The sequence below is a fragment of the Gadus chalcogrammus genome, chromosome 22 (genome assembly GCF_026213295.1).
Source record: "Gadus chalcogrammus isolate NIFS_2021 chromosome 22, NIFS_Gcha_1.0, whole genome shotgun sequence".
Lineage (NCBI taxonomy): Eukaryota > Metazoa > Chordata > Actinopteri > Gadiformes > Gadidae > Gadus > Gadus chalcogrammus.
Window position 1 is genome coordinate 18,129,371 of NC_079433.1, and position 21,159 is coordinate 18,150,529.

At 44.1% G+C, this 21,159-nt stretch overlaps 3 protein-coding genes across 3 annotated transcripts; 1 reads left to right on the top strand and 2 right to left on the bottom strand.

Moving 5' to 3' along the window:
* Positions 1-44: 44 nt before the first annotated feature.
* LOC130375465 (gap junction beta-3 protein-like) lies at positions 45-2,304 on the bottom strand. Its single transcript, XM_056582401.1, has 2 exons — positions 1,901-2,304; positions 45-1,569 (listed from the first exon to the last, which is right to left on the bottom strand). The coding sequence occupies exon 2, from the start codon at positions 1,490-1,492 to the stop codon at positions 776-778; it is 717 nt and encodes a 238-aa protein (XP_056438376.1). The 5' UTR covers positions 1,493-1,569; positions 1,901-2,304; the 3' UTR covers positions 45-775.
* Positions 2,305-2,791: 487 nt separating this feature from the next.
* LOC130375464 (gap junction beta-4 protein-like) lies at positions 2,792-5,138 on the bottom strand. The gene is made up of 2 exons (XM_056582400.1): positions 4,494-5,138; positions 2,792-4,088 (listed from the first exon to the last, which is right to left on the bottom strand). Exons 1-2 carry the CDS (start codon positions 5,027-5,029, stop codon positions 3,788-3,790), a joined length of 837 nt encoding a protein of 278 aa, XP_056438375.1. The 5' UTR covers positions 5,030-5,138; the 3' UTR covers positions 2,792-3,787.
* Positions 5,139-8,834: 3,696 nt separating this feature from the next.
* On the top strand, positions 8,835-21,002 carry zgc:91944 (uncharacterized protein LOC436941 homolog). Its single transcript, XM_056582395.1, has 11 exons — positions 8,835-9,211; positions 9,547-9,662; positions 10,044-10,542; positions 11,266-11,351; positions 11,827-11,937; positions 13,884-14,114; positions 14,620-14,776; positions 15,397-15,479; positions 17,145-17,240; positions 17,333-17,451; positions 20,541-21,002. Exons 2-11 carry the CDS (start codon positions 9,578-9,580, stop codon positions 20,688-20,690), a joined length of 1,617 nt encoding a protein of 538 aa, XP_056438370.1. The 5' UTR covers positions 8,835-9,211; positions 9,547-9,577; the 3' UTR covers positions 20,691-21,002.
* The last annotated feature ends 157 nt before the right edge of the window (positions 21,003-21,159 follow it).

The window sequence follows — 21,159 nt, forward strand, 5'->3', positions numbered from 1 at the left end:
AGGTCGAATAATATAAAGAAAGCATGCATAAAACACCTAGAGGTCAAGCTGCTTTAATTCGTTCGTAAGTATTTTTAATTAATCTTAAAGAGATAAGCTGAATAAATGGGGAAAGGTGTATGTATCATGACAACCCAATGCATAGGCCTGATATACATTATAGTATGACGAAATATGGGAAGAGGCAATAAAAGAAGAGGGCTGGATAATTTCTTGAGCGATTCTTTGATGCTGAATACAGTCCAACAGTGAGAGAAGACGTTGATGTAACCCTGTTGTCTTTTAGCTTTTCTATGTCGCCACCTAGCGGACGTTATTATCCTACAAATAAAGGCATCCATATCCCTGGCGGGTCACCGACGCTAAGAAAGGCACTAATGAGGTGTTGATATTCAAAACATTACAATTTATGTTTGGTTTTATTTTCAGCTAGAAGTTTACAGCGAATAGAAATCGGATTTTTGAGCATTGAAGTGGCAAGGGCTGACATAACACACATTAAATCAATGCACCTTGTTTTAATTATATTCCATTAAAACAGTGCCCTTAGTTTAAATTAGAATACCAGAACATGGAATACAGTTATTCATAGACCTTGCCACATGCATACTGTACGTAGCCTATATTCTGTGATATGACAATTGAAATATCGAAATCTTGACACTGTAAAAGACAATCATCAGTAGGCGTGTGTAGACCATATAGGTCTTCGCATGTCATGCAGTCTTTTCTTTTTTTATCCCCCAAACCAATACAAATGATCAAAACCAATTTTTTACATCAAATCCTTATTTTCAGAGATGATCCTCTTCGAAGCCGTGCGGACTGTAGGCCTACCCTGGCGCTTCATCGTCAACAGGCGCACGGTGATCAAATAGAATATCTCGCACAGGTTCAGGACCACGCACACCATGGACGCGGCCACCATGAAGTAGGTGAACACTGTCTTCTCGGTGGGTCTGGCCACGTAGCAGTCCACCACGTTGGGACAGGGGCTGACGCCGCACTTGACGCGCCTGGGGAGCTTGAAGCTGTCGTACATGAGGTGGAGGAGGTAGAGGAACCCCAGCTCGATGGCCGTCTTGAAGAAGAGGCTCAACAGGTAGGTCCACCACAGCCCCCCGTGCTTCTGTCCCGTGTTGTCATAGAGACGCGCCTGCTCGCCGTGCTTGATGCGGTACTTACGCTCGCGCTCCTCGCGGTACGCCACGTGCAGAACCACCAAGAAGGACGGGCACGTGACGAAGATGAGCTGAAGGGACCAAAGGCGGATGTGGGAGACCGGGAAGAAGTGGTTGTAGCAGACATTTTTGCAGCCGGGCTGCCGGGTGTCGCAGTCAAAGTTGGCCTGGTCGTCGCTCCACACGCGCTCTGCCGCCACCACGAACACCATCACCCGGAAGACGAAGACGATCGACAGCCAGATGCGCCCGAAGATGGTGGAGTACTTGTTGGCCCCACTGAGCAGACCCTCAAGGCTCTTCCAATCCATGCTTCTTGAGCCTGGAAGTGTTCCCTTTTAGTTGTAAGTCAGGATGGGTAGGCTACTTATTTTTTCGTCTTGGAAACCTTTGAGGAGTTATAAACAATAAACAACAATTAGGAGAGAGAATGAAAGATATCTTGTAAAAACAAAAAAAACAAAAACAAAAAAACACATTAAAGACACACTACTTACTCACTTATCAATTACAATTTTATTTTGTATGTGTTTCAACTAACAGTGAGTGGCTAACTCGTTTAGCCCAGCTTTTGTTTTTCAAAAAAGTGCTTTTAAGAAGGTTGTGTTAGGCTCATAGTTAAACGAGATACATTGGTGAGACATAGGCCTTTAGCACACAAGACAACAACATTATATCTGAAACAACCTACTCAAAGCTGAAGAATACATTAACTTTACCTTCAGACTGCAGGACCTACGCTTGGCCCATGGTGTTCTGACTCCTATCTAAGAGGGTCCACTTTAGTTCCAGTTAGCTGAAAGGTAATTTGAATCACTCCGCGTCTCCAATTGGACTGGTCCCAGTAGTGCAGGGAGCACTTGGCCCCAGTCTGTGGAAGGTGTGTCCAGTGTGTCTTGGATCAATTCCAATTCTTCGCTATACTAATGGGTCTTGTTAAATGTTCTCTAGGTACTTGTTTCAATCTATTTCTGTTTCTCTCCCTCAGTCTGAGGATTCTACAACAATCACTCGACTGAAAAACAGTTATTACTCACTGATACTGAAATATGAATACGAAGAAAATCTGCTATTAATCTTTGACTGATATGTGAATATATAACATGGTTAAGATCTGCTTATACAAACACTGAAATTTGTTGAATGACTCAGAAATTTGGTTCAACAAAAGATATAAACTATGAGGCGGCATGATTTCGTTTTTTTGGCATCTGCACAACAGAATACATTGTAGCACTGTTTTGAACAGTTTTTAGGATTGATTAGAGCTACAGCTTGTATCGTCATGTTCTCATTCCCTTGCAGGTGATACCTTATCGGCTCAATTAGGTATGTTTAATATTAATCTATTCCTATTGTACAATGCTTTTTGATAAGTTAACAATAGAAAGGGCAACCACCTAACATGTGTTTGATCAACAGTCCTGATACTGGGCATAGAACTGCGATATGAAGTTAGTTTCGTCCATGAGTAATGTCCAGTCAGCGGCAGCGCCATTGTTCTTGAGTGCAAGTGTATTGCTTTAACGCCAAATGATGCCTGTAATTTCTTTATCAACTCGAGATAATGATTGAAAACTTTGAAAGAGAAGGGTATCTCGGAATGCAGGATGCACTTGATTAACCTCTTAAAAAATAGGAGTGGTCATTCAGTGTTGCAGGTGCAGAAATCTCCATCAGCATACTTTCAGACATTGCTAGATACCCAGGATTTCCTTTGAATTTGGTAGGGCAACTTTCTAAAAGGTTGCGTCCTGGTCATGGAATATCTAAAACACACTAAAGCTCTGGTCATGGAATACACAGAACACACTAAAGCTTAATTATTTTGTTTCCCTGGGAGAGTTTTTTTGTAGTATGGATCTGTTGTCCCTTGTTCATTTATCCTTAGTTGTTCCGTGTCTTATTCTACCTGCTCTATTGTATATTTTGTATATTTGTACTTGTACTGGTCTGCTACCTTGGCCAGGTCTTGAAAAAATTGATTTTAACCATAAGGGACCTTCTAGTTAAAATAAAGAGAAGAAAAAAAGATGTAAAGATATCCCACATGTCAACAGTAAATGAAAAAGAATTCAGTGCACTTCCTTTTTTTACTTCCTTTAAATTTTATGATAAACATTTCTAACATATGACTTCATGGCCAGCCCTCTGGTTTCCGTTAAAATAATCACAGTTTCAGCTGTAGGTTTATCAAGCATCTGCTTTTATTTGAAACGTTTTATTGTGCAACCATAATCAGGTATGTTACAAATAAATAATACAAGCATCAAATATATATATATATATATAATATAAAAACTTATTTGGATAAAATTGGGGGACCTTCTGTACTTAAAGAAAACAGATATTGTAAACCCTTTTTGGAAAAGTTGTTTTGTTCAACTTTTCCAAAACCAAAGAGCCACCATTAAATAGTTGAATTATTGCTAGTAATACAATTAGTTTTCTTCATATTGCAATTGCTTTCAGTAAACGTGCACATTGTCATGTTGCCAGGCTAACAAAATATGTACTGTATAAGAAAAAACATCCTCTCTAACATGACCCTTCCATCATCTATTCAAACCTTTTTGGTTTAATTATTTTTTACAATTGTATGTTGTTCAAGAGATGGCCAGACTGTACGCCGGTGCAGAACTCTCCGGAGTCGTTGGGCCTTTACCATCCACCATCTTCATCTTCTCTGATGTGAGAGGCTCTTTGTAGACGGAGTTAACACTTCTGGTCTGGGGGATTTTGGCAATGACGAAGGAGTTGCCGTTGTGTCGACCGGAGTGCTGTTGTTCACGACAGCACTCCCAGAACCTCTTACCACAGAGATAAAATACCTCGCAAATAGTGAGCAGAATGCACACAAAGCTGGTCACCACCATGAACACGGTGAAGACCTTCTTCTCTGTAGGTCTGTAGGGCAACACAGAAAGTTCCGGTTACAAGGATAAGTAGGTTTGGTGATAAGTTCAGGTCCAAATACACATACACTTCTGCGTCACTGGTACAGATAGGGACCATTTACAATATAGTTAAAAGACAATACTATAAGACTTAAACGCCATTCCTAATATAGGACACTTACACTACTATGAGATAATAACATTAACATCCAGCCATACTGTAATAGGATATCAAAATGGAATAGCACTGTGTTTTAAAAACAATCCTTGTGGACAACCTGAATATTTTCCCCTAATCCAGCACTCATGGTCATGGGTTTCACAAACCATTGAAGGAGAGTTGCAAAAATTTGGCACTTGGGTTTTGAAGACAAAAGTGCCAGAAAAGTGTCTCAAAAGAGGAACTATGGCTCACCTGGCGATGTAGCAGTCCACCACGTTGGGACACGGGGATTCATCACATTTGACAAGCGGCGGGAAGAAGGGGGCTTCGTAAATGTAGAAGAGCAGGAAGACAAACACGGCCTCCACCAGCATCTTGAACAGCAAGCTGAGGAAGTAGGTCCACCACAGACCTCCGCGCTTCTTTCCCGTGTTGTCGTAGAGCGGCTTGCAGTCCTCGCCGTACTTCAGCCGGTGTTTGCGCTCGCGCTCCTCCCGGTAGGCCACATGCAGCACGACCAGCAATGATGGGCATGTGACGAAGATGAGCTGCAGAGCCCAGAGGCGGGTGTGGGAGATGGGGAAGAAGTTGTCGTAGCAGACGTTGTGGCAGCCGGGCTGCCTCGTGTTGCAGTCGAAATCCTTCTGGTCGTCGCCCCACACCTTCTCAGCAGCCACAACGAAAACCATGAGCCTGAAGATGAACACCACGGAGAGCCATATGCGGCCGAAGACGGTGGAGTACTTGTTGACTCCGTTCAGGAGGCCTTGGAGAAAGGCCCAATTCATGATGTGCCTTTCAGTATGGTCGGTCAACCCTCAACCCTTTTCTTGGACCACTGTGATCCGTTCCCCTGACTTTTTGACCAACTCGAGAAACGCTGCACTGTGAACTTCAGCTGTGGAAGTTGGTAGTGCAATGCATATTACTGCCAACCTCTTGGCCCAAGCCCAAGGGGAGGGCAGATTAATTGAGAACAGTAAACAGAAGCATAACTTCAGTACTTCTCCTTAACTGATTGGAATGGTGACCAAGCGCTTAGGCACCTGGCAGCCAAACGTGGAGAACAGTGAAGCTATTTTCTCACTATTAAGTTATTAATCAGACACTTTTAAACAAAGCCATTTCAACACTTTTATTATGAATACGTTTATTATGAAGGCATCTTGGCTGGGAAATATGTAGGTATGTAGGTATTGGGGTTCAAACCCAGAACATTTCGGCTGGGACAGGGAGCATTAAAGTACATTAACAATCTAACAGACTACCACTTTTTTAATACCTTAAAGAAAAGGCAAATAAAATTGCCTCTTTTTTTTTTTTCTTTTTTTTCGTGAAGTTAAATATATGTTAAAGTGAGGATCCAGCCAACGGTTAACTTTTATAATATGAAGACAACTTTCAGAACAACTGTCAGGCAAGAGAGGAAAAGCGCAGATCACATGATAATACAAACCAAGGAAATAGATTTAGACTGAGGGCAACTGAAGGCCAGCAATGGGATAGCCGCTACGCATACCCCCGCACACAAGCACACACACACACACACACACACACACACACACACACACACACACACACACACACACACACACACACACACACACACACACACACACATCAAGTTTTATCAGTGGCTAGTTTTTAATTTCTAAATATATTCACGTTAAAGGTCCCATGGCATGCTACTTTATGGATGCCTTAATATAGATATTAGTGGGCCCCTAACATAGTATTTGAAGACATTCCTGAAATGTATGCGTGGTGCAGAATTACAGCCACAATGAGCCAGTCGCACATTGAGCTTTCCCCAAACGCGCCGTTTTGGTGTCTGTAGCTTTAATGCAAATAAGAAGGAGAGGGGCGGGTCAATGAGGAGGGTGGGGGTGTGGCCCTGAGCAGCTTGCGGCCACAGTACCATGCGCTCTGTTAACAGTAGGGTTGGGTATCGTTTGGGTTTTATCCGATACCGGTGCCTACTCGGTACGGTTCTTGAACCGGTACCTAAAAAAACGAAACCGCACACACGACTTGTTATGAGTTTCACATTAAGCAGAAAGTCAGCGGACACAAAGTTGAATGGCAACGGTGTTTGCTAGCCTACTTGATATGCAAGATTTACGGTTGGCATTAAATTACTCGACTTACCCGAAGAGGCTGCTGTGAGTTCTGTGACTGATAAATATATTTTTAAAAAATAATTACAAATAATATTAATTACTCGCTGAAAGCAGGCAGGCACGCATCATGGCGCTACATTACTGCCAAAGTCATATTAAGTAATATAACTCAGGTGCGCAAGGCAGCCACAGGAGACGCCAACATTGTTTTCAACCGCTCGGTACCGCGCTGTATTAATTCCCAAGTTTTGAAAAGAAAAAGTATTTGAAGCGAATAACGACTTTTTGATTTGTTTATTTGGTTTTGAACAGAAAGTTTTGGATGCATTCATCGGCTTTGAGTTTGTTTGTTTGTTACTTTAAAATTACATTCACTCGCAACACACACACACACACACACACACACACACACACGTTCATTCACGTTCACCCACTACAACCTGCCGATCTTCAATCAAAATAACATCAAGTAAGCGATGCCGCAGCGCGTTGACAAGTCCGTCCCGAGTCTCGAGGCGCCCATAGGCTTTATGGTTTATATGTTTGAACGCCGTGACACACTCTTTTACCAGTTGACCTGAAATACCACGCCTCGCAGTCATGGACCTATAAAGAAAATCTTAGTCGTACCATGCGTGTTTAGCGCAACATTGAAAAGGGTCCCGTCTGAAACAGTGTTGCGCAGCGCTGCGTTCCGAACGTTGTGTAATCAAATACACCGGTATGGCGGTATATGAAAAAAAAATCATATCCTAACGAAAATACACACCGTTATTCAGTGTGAACCGGTATAGCGCCCAGCACTAACGCAAGTTGACGCCGCAACACCATGGGGGCGGGGCAGGGGGCGTTAAAAAACGCCAGGCACCGTCATGAGGAACCGAAATGTGCGTTCTTATTCAATATCGTTACAACCATTTACGTCGGAATCGGTTCCCTACTGGAACCGAGTTTCGGTGCTCAACCCTAGTTAACAGTTGATGCATCGCAATGGCGAGGCGCACACAGCCTTTGGCCGTGTTCTGTAAATATTGTAGACCACTCCGGGTGCTCCGGCGGGTGTCCTGGAGCTCTATATCTAAATAATATCATATTATACACAGATATCTATATCATATAATAATATTATCACGGCCAAAAGCTGTGTGCGCCTCCAGACGATAATATTAACCTCAAACGACTGCGTTGGGTACTCCAACGTCTCTGGTTCTTCCACTTCCACATCAATCTGAAGTAGACTGAACCTTGACATTGAGGATAAAGGGATTGTTGCCCGCGTTTGTCTCCCGCTGGAGCCCCGCTGCCCACGGGCAAGCGGGCAGCGTGCCGCGCGGCGATGGTGCCTGGCCGCGATGGTGCCTGGCCGCGATGGTGCCTCGCGGCGGCAGGCAGGAGGCTGCGGCGTTCCGGTGGGAGACAATCGCGGGCACAATCCCTTGCTCCTTCATTTCGCGGTTCATGTACTTCAGGGAGGCAAAGCCAAAGCCATTCCCCCAATTCCTTCTCAACTATGGCTGAGATAACCCCAACTATGAGTAGAAATACCAGAGATGTCAGAGAACCTAACGTGTTATGCGCCATAACGTCAGGAGCAGTACGGTTATCCAAATAACAAAGAAGTGTAGCTCATTGTCTCATTGGCGGGCCAAATTCTCTGAGTGGGCAAAGCAGTGAAGGGGAGGTAACCTGGCCCTTATGACGCCATATGGGGCAAAATTCGAAATCGGAGGTCTGAGCTTTCATTTTTCAAAGGCTTAGCAGGATACCTAGAGCTCGTTTTACACCTTACGCCATTTTTAGCTACTGGGGGAACATAGGCAGGCTAGGGGTAGAAAACCTCAAAATGATTTTCATGCCATTAGACCTTTAAGCACACAGGACCGATCACGACAATATATATGTCATTATTTGTTTAGTAGGAGCAGACTTTCAGAGCTCAAACCTACTTTTATTTGATATGTGTGTATCTATCTATCTTAATACATATATATATATATATATCTCTTGAAAACAAACTATACACCCAGCTGCTCCTTCAAATAACAACACTGCCATTTATTATGTTGCAAATATACAGCATATGGCTTATCAATTTGTACTACATTAAACATGAATTTTGAAAATTACTTTTTGAGCTCAAACCTTTTAAATTTGTTAAAAAAAAAAATATATAGATATAGATATATATAGATACACATATATATATATATATATATATATATATATATATATATATGTGTATCTATAATATCTATATCTATATATATATTTTTTAACAAATTTAAGAGGTTTGAGCTCAAAAAGTAATTTTCAAAATTCATGTTTAATGTAGTACAAATTGATAAGCCATATGCTGTATATTTGCAACATAATAAATGGCAGTGTTGTTATTTGAAGGAGCAGCTGGGTGTATAGTTTGTTTTCAAGAGACGCGTCTGTTGGACCTTGACAAAAAAACAACTAAAAATAAGACACGGAGGACAACTGCGTTTTGTCGCTGCAACTTCTTATCTGTATTTTAAGTATCCCTCCCTTGTTGTATATGACCACTTCCTGATTCATCGCTCTGAAACTGTGTCGGGGAAACGATACACAAATTGAGATAGACCAACCCCCTTTGGACATACTCCCCACATAGGCTATTCCCCACTGCATCGCTGGACTAGACAATGTGACCCTGTACCGCACAGTTCACCCGCCTGTGCTAGTTGAAAACACCCGGAGCTACGGACCGAGGTGTCGGTGTTATCACGGGACTAGGTGGGACAACAGCGTTTCGACGGGGCATTAATCTGCCTGCCAGTACAGAGCCCGTCCAGCTGGCTGCCGCCTGCCCTACAGCGACGGGAGGTAAGAGCGCCGCTTCCCGGGACGTTGCGGGTAGCTAGTTAGCTAGCTAGTTAGCTCATTAGCAACTTGCAGTATCCACTGAAATAAGCCAGAAACCGTAGCACGGTGCTCAACAAACGACAATAGCAGCTCTCTGCGAGGGCGTTGAAGTATTTTCCGTCATCTGTTTTTGTTAATACTGCTAGTTCGACACATTGGTTTTAAAGCGAGCGTAAAGTGTTAACTTAGCAACTTTGCTAGCTAGCGAGGTATTTGATGTTGTCGGATTGCCAGCATAGTATGCATGCCAAATTAACTGCAATACACTGCAGCACGTCGTTTCTCTTCTTCACCAGAGGTGCCAGCTGAGCTGTGCTCCAGCGAGCCATGCGACAGTGGTGTGTCACGGCTGCGACCCCACGCACTGAACCACTCCCCACAGGGCGCCTCTCACCAGCACCCCCCTTAACAGGTAACACCGTATTGTTTTTAAAGAAAAGTTGTGCGCGTTGTTCGACCGATGCATGTGCCTGCTATTGATGCAAATCATGACTCGTTTTTCAAATGGCAGGCTGTTACAATGTATATTCTATCGATGTGGACAAATAGAGAAAGGTTAGACGGGAAAGTGTGCCAAGTAGTGAATATTGTGCCAAAAGTTTCCAATGACCAAAAAGTTATTCAGAAGAGAACAGAGCTTACCGTTTAAGTTATGTCGACTCATCATTCCTATTAAATGCAACCATTACTCCATTTCAAAGACAACTTATCATTTATTATTCTCAGATTCATAAAAAATGTATACATATCTATATATCTTTATTTAAATTCAGTGTTCTGTTTTTTCTCCCAGATGACAGGATGGAGTGCGGTGCGGTGGAGCCCCGCTACACCATTGAACAGATAGACCTCCTGCAGCGCCTGCGCTTATCCGGCATGACCAAGCCCCAGATCATCCACGCCCTGGAGTCACTGGAGCGCCTGGACCCGGAGCACCGCCCACCCCACTGTGACCCCCCACCCAACGGCACTCCTCTGACCTCCATCACCGCCACAGCCACCGCCGCCACCACTCCAGCCCCGAACCCGGCCCCGGCCCCCACCGCCACCTCTGCCCCCCAGGCCCAGGCTCCATCCTCCTCTTCGTCCTCCTCCTCCTCCTCGCTATCGCTCGCCTCCGCCACCACACAGACCTCGGGCCTGGACGGGCCCTCGCTGTCACCAAGCAACAGCTATGAGGCCTCGCCCCCGCCCCTCTACACCGCCAGTGCCGGGGCGCCCAGGTCGTTCAGCTACGACATGCTCGGGGAGGAGGAGTGGGACCTGGAGGAGAAGGTGGAGGAGTACATGAGGTGAGCATGATGGCCTGGAGAGATGGAGAGGGGTGCGAACAGGGCGGACATGCAGAATTAATGAAATAGATTATTGCAGGTGAAAGATATGGGACATAAAGACTATTTGAAGAGGACTGGTGGTGGAGACAAAGGCTGCCAATTATAACAGCAGGGTAATGACAGCTCAAGTCCCGAAGGCACTGACTTGTTCTCACAGAATATTTTGTTGAGCTAATTTAGGTCAGGTGTGCAGGGAATCAGGGATGTCTGAATTATATATAATCATATAAAAAAAGAAGTTAGCAGTACCCTGTGTTCCAAGAAAAGGAACATGAGCGGGGAGGGCTGACTTGCTTTCTAGTAATTCAGTGTCTCGGGAAGCAGTGCATTACTATGATGGGTATGTTGCAGAAGTATAGCTGTAATAAATTGTTATGTTGCATGTAACTGCAGCAAGCATACAATAGAACATTGACTCAGGTAATAATACAAATTAGGCTCCTTTTATGGACCAAGGCATGGGTAGTAGACTCATCTTCTCTAGTTTAGTCTACTACCTGCGCCCTGGTAAAAGGAGCAAACCAATCATTTGTGTTCTGAGAGACACCTGTGTTTTTCCTGCAATGATTTATCTTAACCGCCGAAGGATACATTTGTTGATTGCATTTTTTATTGACAGTTTTACAGCAGACCTGATTTTGCTGTTGGCTGAAGCTGTGCTTGGTTTGTTTCAAATCACAGGAGGGACAGCAACCTCGTGAAAGAAGAGATCAAAGCCTTCCTGAACAATCGCAGGATTTCTCAGGCAATTGTGGGCCAAGTCACAGGTACACCTGAGAAAGAATTTGCACGAACTGTTTGGGCAACTAGTTTAAAAATAAACCTGTCACTATTCCGATAACAAAAGAGGGGATGGGAAGGATCACGTTGTATTGAGTAAAACTATAATCTTTTAAATAGATTTGTTCCTTTGGTTTGATGATGGAAGGTTTAGTCAATGCAGGCATTTTTAAGGAAAAGTTTATGCGACATGCATAACCAAACTCTATACGAGAGAAACGACAAGGGCAAAGCAAGGACATAGTGGTTTTCCAGTCTCTAATACAAAATCAATTAGCTCCTGGCAGCGAGTAGCGCGTTGACACCGTCTGCGTGACCCCGCGCCTCAAATATAGGCATACGTTTGGCTATTAGATGCTGGAAAGGAATATCAAAAGTGCATGACGTCACACAAACCGTCCACATCCAACTCCTGTTGGCCTCCAGTTTGTGTACCGTCTCGTTATGTACCTCTGTGAACAGGCATCAGTCAGAGCTACATCTCCCAGTGGCTGCTGCAGCAGGGGCTGGAGATGAGTGACTCCAAGCGCCGAGCCTTCTACCGCTGGTATCTGCTGGAGCGGAACAACCCAGGTGAGGCGCAGGAGGGCAAACTGATGTCTGACGAGGGTCCCGGAAGGCGGCCACGCCCATGTGTGTTACATAGTTGCATGTCCTTGTTTGGGATTGCTGACACATTGGCATATGTGTTCTGTTTTCTCAGTTTGTTAAACCTTGTAATTGTAATTGACTGAATCACCAGGTTGAGGTTTTTTGGTCATGGCAACTTGCTGTCCATATATAGACAACTAATCTTATCAATTTCTTCCTGGGAATCACTGGGAAAACACTGTTTTCCTTCATGTTCCCACAGTTAAAGCTAACCTGATGGCATTGAGGAGCCTGTTAAGGCATCTGTTTTTATAGGTGTGTTCACATTATGTAAAATATTGCCTTTCTAGTGCTCCGCATATAGTAGTCTGTGTGCATGGTAGCCATAAATCCAATCGATCAATTGCATTATTTACAGTTCTTTGAGGCTTTGTTTAGCTGAGTGTTGTGCGAGCGGATATGTGGCATCAAGGGATCCTAATGCAGGACCCCTCTGGTGTATTTGTGAAAAGTGTGTACGCCTGTGACTGTGTTGGTGTTTCAAGTCACTCACTTTAATTTGACAGATGGGTCTGTAAAGGAAAGTCTAACCCTGTTCAAGACTAATACGGGGTGGGAGAGATAAATGCAAAGATGACTGTGATTTTCCGCCACTGTGGTTTCATGTCAGCCAATGCCTTCTAACATCCTCCATTTGTCATCTTCATGTCTATTAATATGCATGGTAGACCCAGCTACCCCATCCCTCCCCCCCTCCCCTTCCCTTTCTGGCTTCACATGTCCTGATTTCCCTTCTACCCGTTCAGTTCTGCGAGGTCAAGGAAGGACAAGAGATGGATCTAGAGAATTAGACCAAACAAAAAAAAGCTAAGGATAAAGGGAATGTTACTGGAGATGCTAATCAATATTGTCCAGGCAAACGCTAGGAGATGTGGGGTAGATGCGGTTTGCCTGCAGAGGGTAAAGTAACAGCTTGGGTCAGTGTTGACCTTTTATGTGTCCTAGGCTCCTGAGGCAGGATTTAATAGGGGGGGAAACTTAAGCCGCGACATCACTGTTAGTACCGAGATACAGTCGCAAAGCTATGAATCAGCCAAAATAAGCACCTCTGAGGTTTTGCCCGTATCTGTTCCGACCAATGACTCCTCAGTGAAGCAGTGTCTTGTGATGTGATGCCTCATGAGTGGTGTCCATTTTTTCCTGTACATTCAGGCCTTCTTGTGCTCCTTCAAATCTGAGCAGCATAGGGTAATGTTTTGTAGTTCAATATATCTTGTGGCAGGTTGTGAACTAACATTTTGGAGGAAAGATTCCTGGTTGAAATCGGTTATTTGCAAAGCCATTAAAGTGTCTGACGGTGGATCGCAGCTCTGCCAGGGTTGGCGCTGAATAGAAGGTGTATTTCTTTTATCTTTTGAAGATTTGGAGAGATTAAAGCTGTCTGTCGCACCCACTAGGCCTGCCTTCTCGCCTTGCTGTCTTGCCTTTTTGTGTTGCTGCTGCTTGCTTACTCACCCTGTGCTAGAAGCTATTCTCTCGTCTCTCGTTCTCAACCCTGATCCGGGATGGGCTTGTGTGCTGGTTTTCATTCCCTCACGGCTAACTTAACTAGCTAATAACAAGCATACTAACAACATGTTTCCAACCGTTCCAATCAAAAGTGCAGAACCAGACTATTAAAAAGAAACTGTGACTGTAGCTTCTGTTCAATTGAATGTTGAATTCTCATACAATTAATTAATCCAATACATTTCTGATCAGATTGATTGACATGCAAGTCTACAGGGACTGCTTATTCTAAACTCCAGTATCTGGACACAAAAATGGGCCGGAAAGACTTCACAAATGCAACGTGTCTATGTGCTGACTGCCGGTGGCCTGACATGCCTGCAATAACGGCTGCAATGGTGGTTCTGTCCCGACTAAAGGGCTGAGGTGGAGTGAAAGCCAGCACGGCCAGGGTCCCGTACCCAGGGCCAGGGGAGGGGACAGAGACGGGCCGGCCACGGGGCTGAGCGCCGCTGGCCTGGCCGCCAACATCCTCCCAAACCCCAACACCAACCTGCACCCCAACCCCGCCTGGGCCCGGCAGAGGGAGCTGCTGATGCACCTGCTGCCCTGGTACACTGCTGCGGCCGCGGCGGCCCAGGCCCAGCCAGGTAACCCCCCTGCCCCAGCCCAGCCCCCCCCCCCATCTGGTCCACACCCGGCCTTCTGAAAGTTGTGTTGCTCGCTTTGGACTTGTGTCGTCATTGTTTATTTTGCAATGAACCTCCTGACACATGCAAAAGGTGTGCAAAGAAACAGGTTTGGCACAATAGCCATCGCACGATTAAATAACATGTGTGTTGCCTTGGTAATCATGTGTATATTACAGATACAAATCATGTCCAAATGGGTCTTAATCTCTTGAGACAAATGCGTGGGCTGCAAAATAAAGATCCCTGATGTGTTAGTGATGCTGCTCTTACGGCCATATGTTAAAGATAATTGTATTGCAAACCTTTAAAGATATTTTTTAGGCTATCTTTAAAGGGGTTAATTTACTGAAGATTATTAATTGGCATTGCCTCAAGGTAACTCCATTAAAGCCCATAGCGAGGACATGATTCATGTATTTTGGGACCTTGCTTTTATGTTCCTCATTTTGCCCACTCTACACAGGTGCCACTCTGTCGATGCGGTCTTTTGTGAAGGAGGAGCCCGATTGGAGGACAGGGATCCTGAGTGGCGAGAGGGGCGGGTTAGTGGGCGGGCCTTTGAGGCTGCGCAGAGGTAGCCGGTTCACCTGGAGGAAAGAGTGCCAATCAATCATGGAGAGGTGAGGGAACCACCAAGGCGGCATCTGACTCTCAAGCAGGCGGAACGATATAAATAGTTAAAAATGTTATGGTATATGCGCATTACCCCACGTCATAGATATTATTCAGTCAATAATGTCTCTAAAGTGAGGAGTGAGAATGGTCCATAGCAGCCTCTAACCGCTGCGGGCCAATTGATTTCTGTGGGCGTCGTATGGCCGACTGTATGTGCCTGGGTGTCGTCTGGGCACCCGCGGCAATAAGAAATGCATAGCTCACCAGCACTGCTCCCAGATTACGCAATTCCACTGCAGTGCTGATCTTTACGAGCTAGTTTAGACTGAAGGACGATACAGTAGAGGTTAAGATGATGTAGGGACAGGGGGAGTGGCGGAGGTGGGAGGGGCTCTGGTTGGATACAGGCAGGCAGGGCCGCCGAGGGAAGGAGGAGGGGGAGAAGAACATTGATCCTCCTTGGCTGTGTAAACCGTGGAATGATGACCGTAGTACAGGGAGAGTCACAATATGAGCGTAGTACCTCAAGGAAGGATACAGAAGCATACCTTGGGATAGCGATCAGGCTGTTTGTATGTCGTGCATTCATCTCTCTAGGTATTCGTCTCATTACTTCATATTTCAGTTTCTTCGTAGAGAACCAGTATCCTGACGAAGCGAAGCGAGAGGAGATTGCCAATGCATGCAACTCTGTCATCCAGAAACCAGGTACAGGCGTCACTTAATGGATTCCATCTGACGTGCACAGGGATTGGCTATAGAGGCCCCGCCTGCCCTTTTTTCCTCCATCTCATTCCCTCCCCAACTCCTATCCAAATCTCTTTTAGTATGGAAGTTTGCTTACTGGGACACATGTACCCCAAGGGATGTGCAAGTGCACATTCAGAAGGATGCAAGGGCGTTTTATCTTGGTGCGTTGTCTTCTGTGGGGCTCAACAGGGTTGTCACAGAGGTGTCCGACTGCGGGGGTCACGACACTGAGAAACCAGGGCGTCGGTCGTTCCATTCGCCTTTGCATTTGCCTGCAGACACACAATTATTTGATTATAAATAAATAGATTATAATCCAATTGAAGATGGTCAGGAGAATTAGATCTGCTGGTTCAGAAGAGCAACTCCAGTGAATAGGCCAAACAACGTTGACCAAACAACTTGGAAACTATGCAACATTGGACCGGGTGCATTTCAATGTGGTTGCCCATTCCCCTATGTTGGGCTGAACTGTTGTGGGGTTCTTGCATTTGTGAAAGTTGTGATATATATGTGATGATGACAGCGAACCGGAAGAGGAGGCTGGGTCCAGGCAGTGATAAATAAAAAGCAGTTATTCAACATGTCACTTCCCTTGAAATGTTCAGTGACGCAAACTAGTTTCTAACTTTTCTTATAGCCCAGTAGATAGGATTTTCCTCCACATAACATAAGAGTGTTAATAGATAATGTGATTCACTCAAATGTAAATAATTTTTTTGATTTGTTATTGATTCACTAAAAGTGCTTCTTAAAGCCAACCATTAAAATAACAAAGTGTCAATGTATTTCCTGCCCATACTGCAGTATTGCCATTGCAGTGAATGGCAGATAGGCCCTTATTTATTTAATTTTTAAACGCAAACTGCTTCCCAAAGGTGTGAATTAAATTTTTTTACTTTGGTCCACTCTTTGGTAAACTCAATCGATTGGCAATTATCAAATTTCCTGAAAGATTTAAATGTTTTGCTCATAATCCATCCTACATTATAAATCCTTGCGTTTGAATCTTTACCTTTAGAATCGATGCATTGCCATTGGCTGAAAGTACCACCACCATCCCCCATCACTTTACAACGTGGGCGGACTAGTGCTATCCTACTTGATGCAGATAACTTCAAAATCAAACTTCGCCAAGCTCATTATATGAAGGCAAGCCGAAAGTGTCTGTTTGACAGCAACTAATTGAGTGTTGGGGCTGTAAACCCCACCCTGAGGTTATGAGAGTGTCTTGTCAACAAACCCGCAAAACAGCAACGGGGGGACCTCCTAATTAATAAAACTATCAAAACGCTGACACCCTGGTGGCCAGCTTCACAAATCACAACGCAAAAACGAGTCCCTGATCTTCTTAGGATCTTAATAGCTCCTATTAATTTGAGAGTAACCATGCCACTATTGTTGACTATGTAGAGTCAACAATACTGATTTGAGATGATAAAGGACAATGACGGTGAACATTTGTTACCGGTACATCGTTTTCTAAAAGTGTTTGAAGGTGTGGTTTATATAAGTATATGCTTCCATGTTAGTACTGAAATGTATGCTGAGTAGATTCAGTTAATTAGGATGAGATATTGGACGATATCCCTCTAGTATGATCATTGTTGGTTTTCCTCACAGGCTGCAAGCTGTCTGAGTTTGAGCGCGTGACAGCGTTGAAGGTGTACAACTGGTTCGCCAACCGCCGCAAGGAGATGAAGAGGAGAGCCAACATCGGTGAGGACGGTGCACACCTGCACATCTGCCTCGGGAGGCTTCTTGACCAACATGACATCTGATTGTGTCTCCTTCTACTCTCACCCCACCAGAGGCTGCTATTCTGGAGAGCCACGGGATCGAAGTGGCCAGCCCCAGCTGCCACTCCAACGGAGAGGATGCCGAGGCGCAAGACTACAGCGAGCATATCCAGCAACGCTTCTCAGAGCAGGTGGGTCCGCCCAGAGCCACCGCACCCTCGCGTCACTGAGACCAATATTTGCTGCTTGTTTGCATCAAACCAAGATCATTTGTTGGGGCTCATTTTGTATAATGAAGGTCTGATGCGTAACATTTCTGCAAAATATCTAAAAAGGACTAGGCCTATATTTACAGCTTGTTGTGTGCATACATTATATTATTAGTTTCCAACACTGTTCAAACCCAGAGCAAGCTGTAGTTGTATTCACAGTTGCGTCCCGTTGCATTTGGTCGCATGTCAATGCCGTCATATGCCCATTACCTATGGAAGTAAATCTGTTTTATCGGATTTGGAAAATAAAAAGCCATTGAATTTTAAACTCTGAATATTTATGCATTCAACGTATCTGGATTTTTTTGCCACTGAATTAAAGTCATAGAATTTTTAGCACTGAATATTTATGCATTGAAATAACGTATACTTTTGCCTCTGAATTTAACTAAATATTCAACGTTAAAAATGTCAATATGCTAAATTCAGATGCAAAATTCTATGTACAAATTTCAACTTAAATATTTACAACGTCCCCAAATTCAACATGCCAAATTCATCTTCAAAATTCGATGTATGAAATTCGGCGGTCGACCTAAAGAAGAGCAATCGATCCTAGATGCTAGATCGCGGTCAAGCAAGGAGAGCGAGCGGGTGTTTCACCGAAGCGTAGGTAGGCATGAAGTCGTTCACGTTTGGAAACATGCACAAGCTTAAAAGGTAATGTTTGTAAAGCAAAACGGTTGATATGCCTCTGTGGTGGCATAACGAGAGCGCAACGAGCCCGCAGAGCCGACAGTATTAACGCTGAGTGGCATGATACAGATATGAGGATGACAAATTAAAAACGGTTTTCTGTCGGGCGCTTTTTCCCGAGGCACGCCGTGCTCCCACTGGAACTACAGGCTGCTGCCGCTTCAGTTACCACTCGGTGCGCAATACTGTCGGCTCTGCGCTCTCATTCCACAGTGGTTAGCAGGCTTCAGACAGCCCCAGCATCACACCAAACATAGGAAACGGGACCTCGGATTGCCCCAAATAGGTGCCCAAAGAAATTGGGCTCTTAACCCACAATGATTACCCTTACACTTCATGCAAATCCAGCCAAGTCTCTGCAATCAGACACACACTTCACATACAGGCATTAGTTCATCGTTTATTTCATACTGCAGTAATTATTACTGCATTATAACAAAAACATAAATAAAACATAAGATCCAACCCCCCCACACCTTGCTATTAAATGTGCTTAATAAATACTTTTGATTTGATTAGCATTTCACAGAACCATACAATGGATAGGGCGCTTAGTATGGTCCACCACCGTTGCTTCTCTCCCCATAAAAAGCTATTTCCTTTTATAAGCTACTGTGTAAATTGCTGTTTAGAATGAACGTTTGTATCAAGAAAGAAAGACCCATCATCAAAGCCGTTGCCGTTGGACATGGCTAAACCTGCCTTGCACATGCCTTTAGAGTCTGGCATCCAATAAGTGACGCTCTCAATCCAGCTCGCTCTCCTTGCTTCACTGCGATCTAGCATCTAGGATCGATTGCTCTTCCTTGGGTCCCTGGATGTTAACACTGAATTTCATACATTGAATTATGAATTTTTTAACGTTGAATATTTGATTTAGAACTTTTTAACATTGAAAAATAAAGGTGAAAATGATTTGTTGAAAATGAAAAGAGTTCAATTCAGAGGCAGAAAATCCAGATACGTTTTTTCAATGCATAAATATCTAGTGCTTAAAATTCAATGGCTTTTTATTTTCAAATCCGATGAGACAGATTTACTTCAATAATTACCCCCTAACTTCCGGGGAAACACCTAAAAACTAAGTTTTTCTTATATCTTTAACTGACATGCCTTTATGTGTCACTTAAACAGAGTTTGTTTAGAAAAAGGTGACATAAATCATTGGAATGGGACAGAGCAACGTGCATTGCTCATATTCTTTCTGGCAAAAAGATATTGTCACCTTTTTTTCGTTTGTACCCCTGTAATACAGTCTGCTAAATCAGTTGGACCTGTTTTGTATACGGTATATGTGTGCTACACCCACAGTAGTGCTCAATCGGCCACACAGTCCTCTATCTGCTTTGTACTTTTGTATAGCTAGCTGGATACGCTTCTTAACAGCGATTGTAATCCATTGGGAACATTTTGAAACTCGAGACTTCTCCGGATTAATTACAGTTTAGTTAGGCTATTGTTTAGGACAGAGTACTTTGCTATTCGCCTGAAATACTGACCAAACGATGGCTCTATAGAGGGGAATAATGCTGGCCGACCGTCTCCTGGGGAGGTATTCACTGCTAGACACACAGGAGTCATACCTCGATCACGTCTTTCGGTTCCCACGTCAGATCGCTGTAATTCAACTAGAATAGTCACAAGGTCGTTGAACAACTTATTTTTTTATTTAGATGGATTGGATTGAGATAGATAGATTGTTATTAAGTTAGATTGAGAGACCCCTAGCAGCAGAAATGACATCTTATACCTTCAGAGTGTACTTACTCTTTAACCCACAAAAGTTGCTCTATACACAGAATCATTTAAATGTTCAATGGCTTTTACATTCTCTTAATGGACGCAGGGTTTGTCATGAACACCCTGGGCTAAACAGAACAGACAGAACAGAGCTCTCAGTCTCCACACAGCCTGTCCACAGTTTGATCCAATAAATGTATTGTTTTAATTACGGTATTTTATACAAGTCTGTATTTTAGTTTCTAAAGATGACCTCAACATAATCGTTGTTTTGTAAACATGCTGCCGACAAAGTTAATTGGTTGGCAGTGTCGGTCGTTCATTTAGTGAAGGCGCAAGGACACTGCGCATGCTGACAGACTTGGAGACTGAGAGGAGTGCAGTCCTAAGAAAAATTAAATGACTGATCTCTGTGCAGAATTCAAGATGTTTATTTGCCCATGTGTTGACCTTGAATGTGTTACAATGTGTTACATCACACGACAGCAGATGCATCGATGTGTCATAGCAATTTCACTTGGAGTCTATGTCACTGTTGTTTTTCACACCTTTACATTTCTCTCTCCCCAAAGGAAGAGTTGTCTTCCCAGAGAAATGCCGATCAACAAGACCCTACCTCATTGGCTGCCGCTGAGGGCGCATCACTTCCTAGCCCTGCCCCTCAGCTCCCAGAACAAATGAAAGATCAGGAATCTAAAATGGACACTGTGGACGAGGAGTGACCGAGCCCCTCCCCAAGGAGAGCTTGGTTTTCGGAAACAACAAACAAAATAGGAAAAAAAAGCCCAAGTGTCTCTCCCTCTGCCCTCCTCTCCCTATCAGTGGGGGCAGCCAGGGCTCGCTGACACTTGGGAAAACCAACAAGAGTATGGGTGCTAAAGCTTGCTGTAGTGCCTCTAGTGGTGAGGAGGCCACTGTAATCGTATCAACAGTAATCCTGCTTATATTAATGGCAATATCTATCTCTATATATATATAGTGCATTCCAAGACGGTCTTAACAAGCCTACGTTTCTTAGAGGGGGGGGGGGGGGGGGGTTTGAGAGTTTAAGTATACCTCGCCCAGCTTTTAATGCTAAGCCTTCAGTTTTTTGCTTCACCTCATGCCTCTTGTGTTAACCATTATCAAGGTAGAGGGTGTTTTGACGGATGGTGAATTGACCCTGCTGGTCAGGCGTGTTTTGGGTGATAA

Bases quoted from the DNA above. Each gene is read 5' to 3' on its own strand.
- LOC130375465 (XM_056582401.1), bottom strand. From the start codon at position 1,492: ATGGATTGGAAGAGCCTTGAGGGTCTGCTCAGTGGGGCCAACAAGTAC.
- LOC130375464 (XM_056582400.1), bottom strand. From the start codon at position 5,029: ATGAATTGGGCCTTTCTCCAAGGCCTCCTGAACGGAGTCAACAAGTAC. The intron at 4,089-4,493 runs GTGAGCCATAGT...GTTGCCCTACAG, and splicing joins GTGGACTGCTACATCGCCAG to ACCTACAGAGAAGAAGGTCT.
- zgc:91944 (XM_056582395.1), top strand. From the start codon at position 9,578: ATGCGACAGTGGTGTGTCACGGCTGCGACCCCACGCACTGAACCACTC. The intron at 9,663-10,043 runs GTAACACCGTAT...TTTTTCTCCCAG, and splicing joins ACCAGCACCCCCCTTAACAG to ATGACAGGATGGAGTGCGGT. The intron at 17,241-17,332 runs GTGAGGACGGTG...TCACCCCACCAG, and splicing joins GAAGAGGAGAGCCAACATCG to AGGCTGCTATTCTGGAGAGC.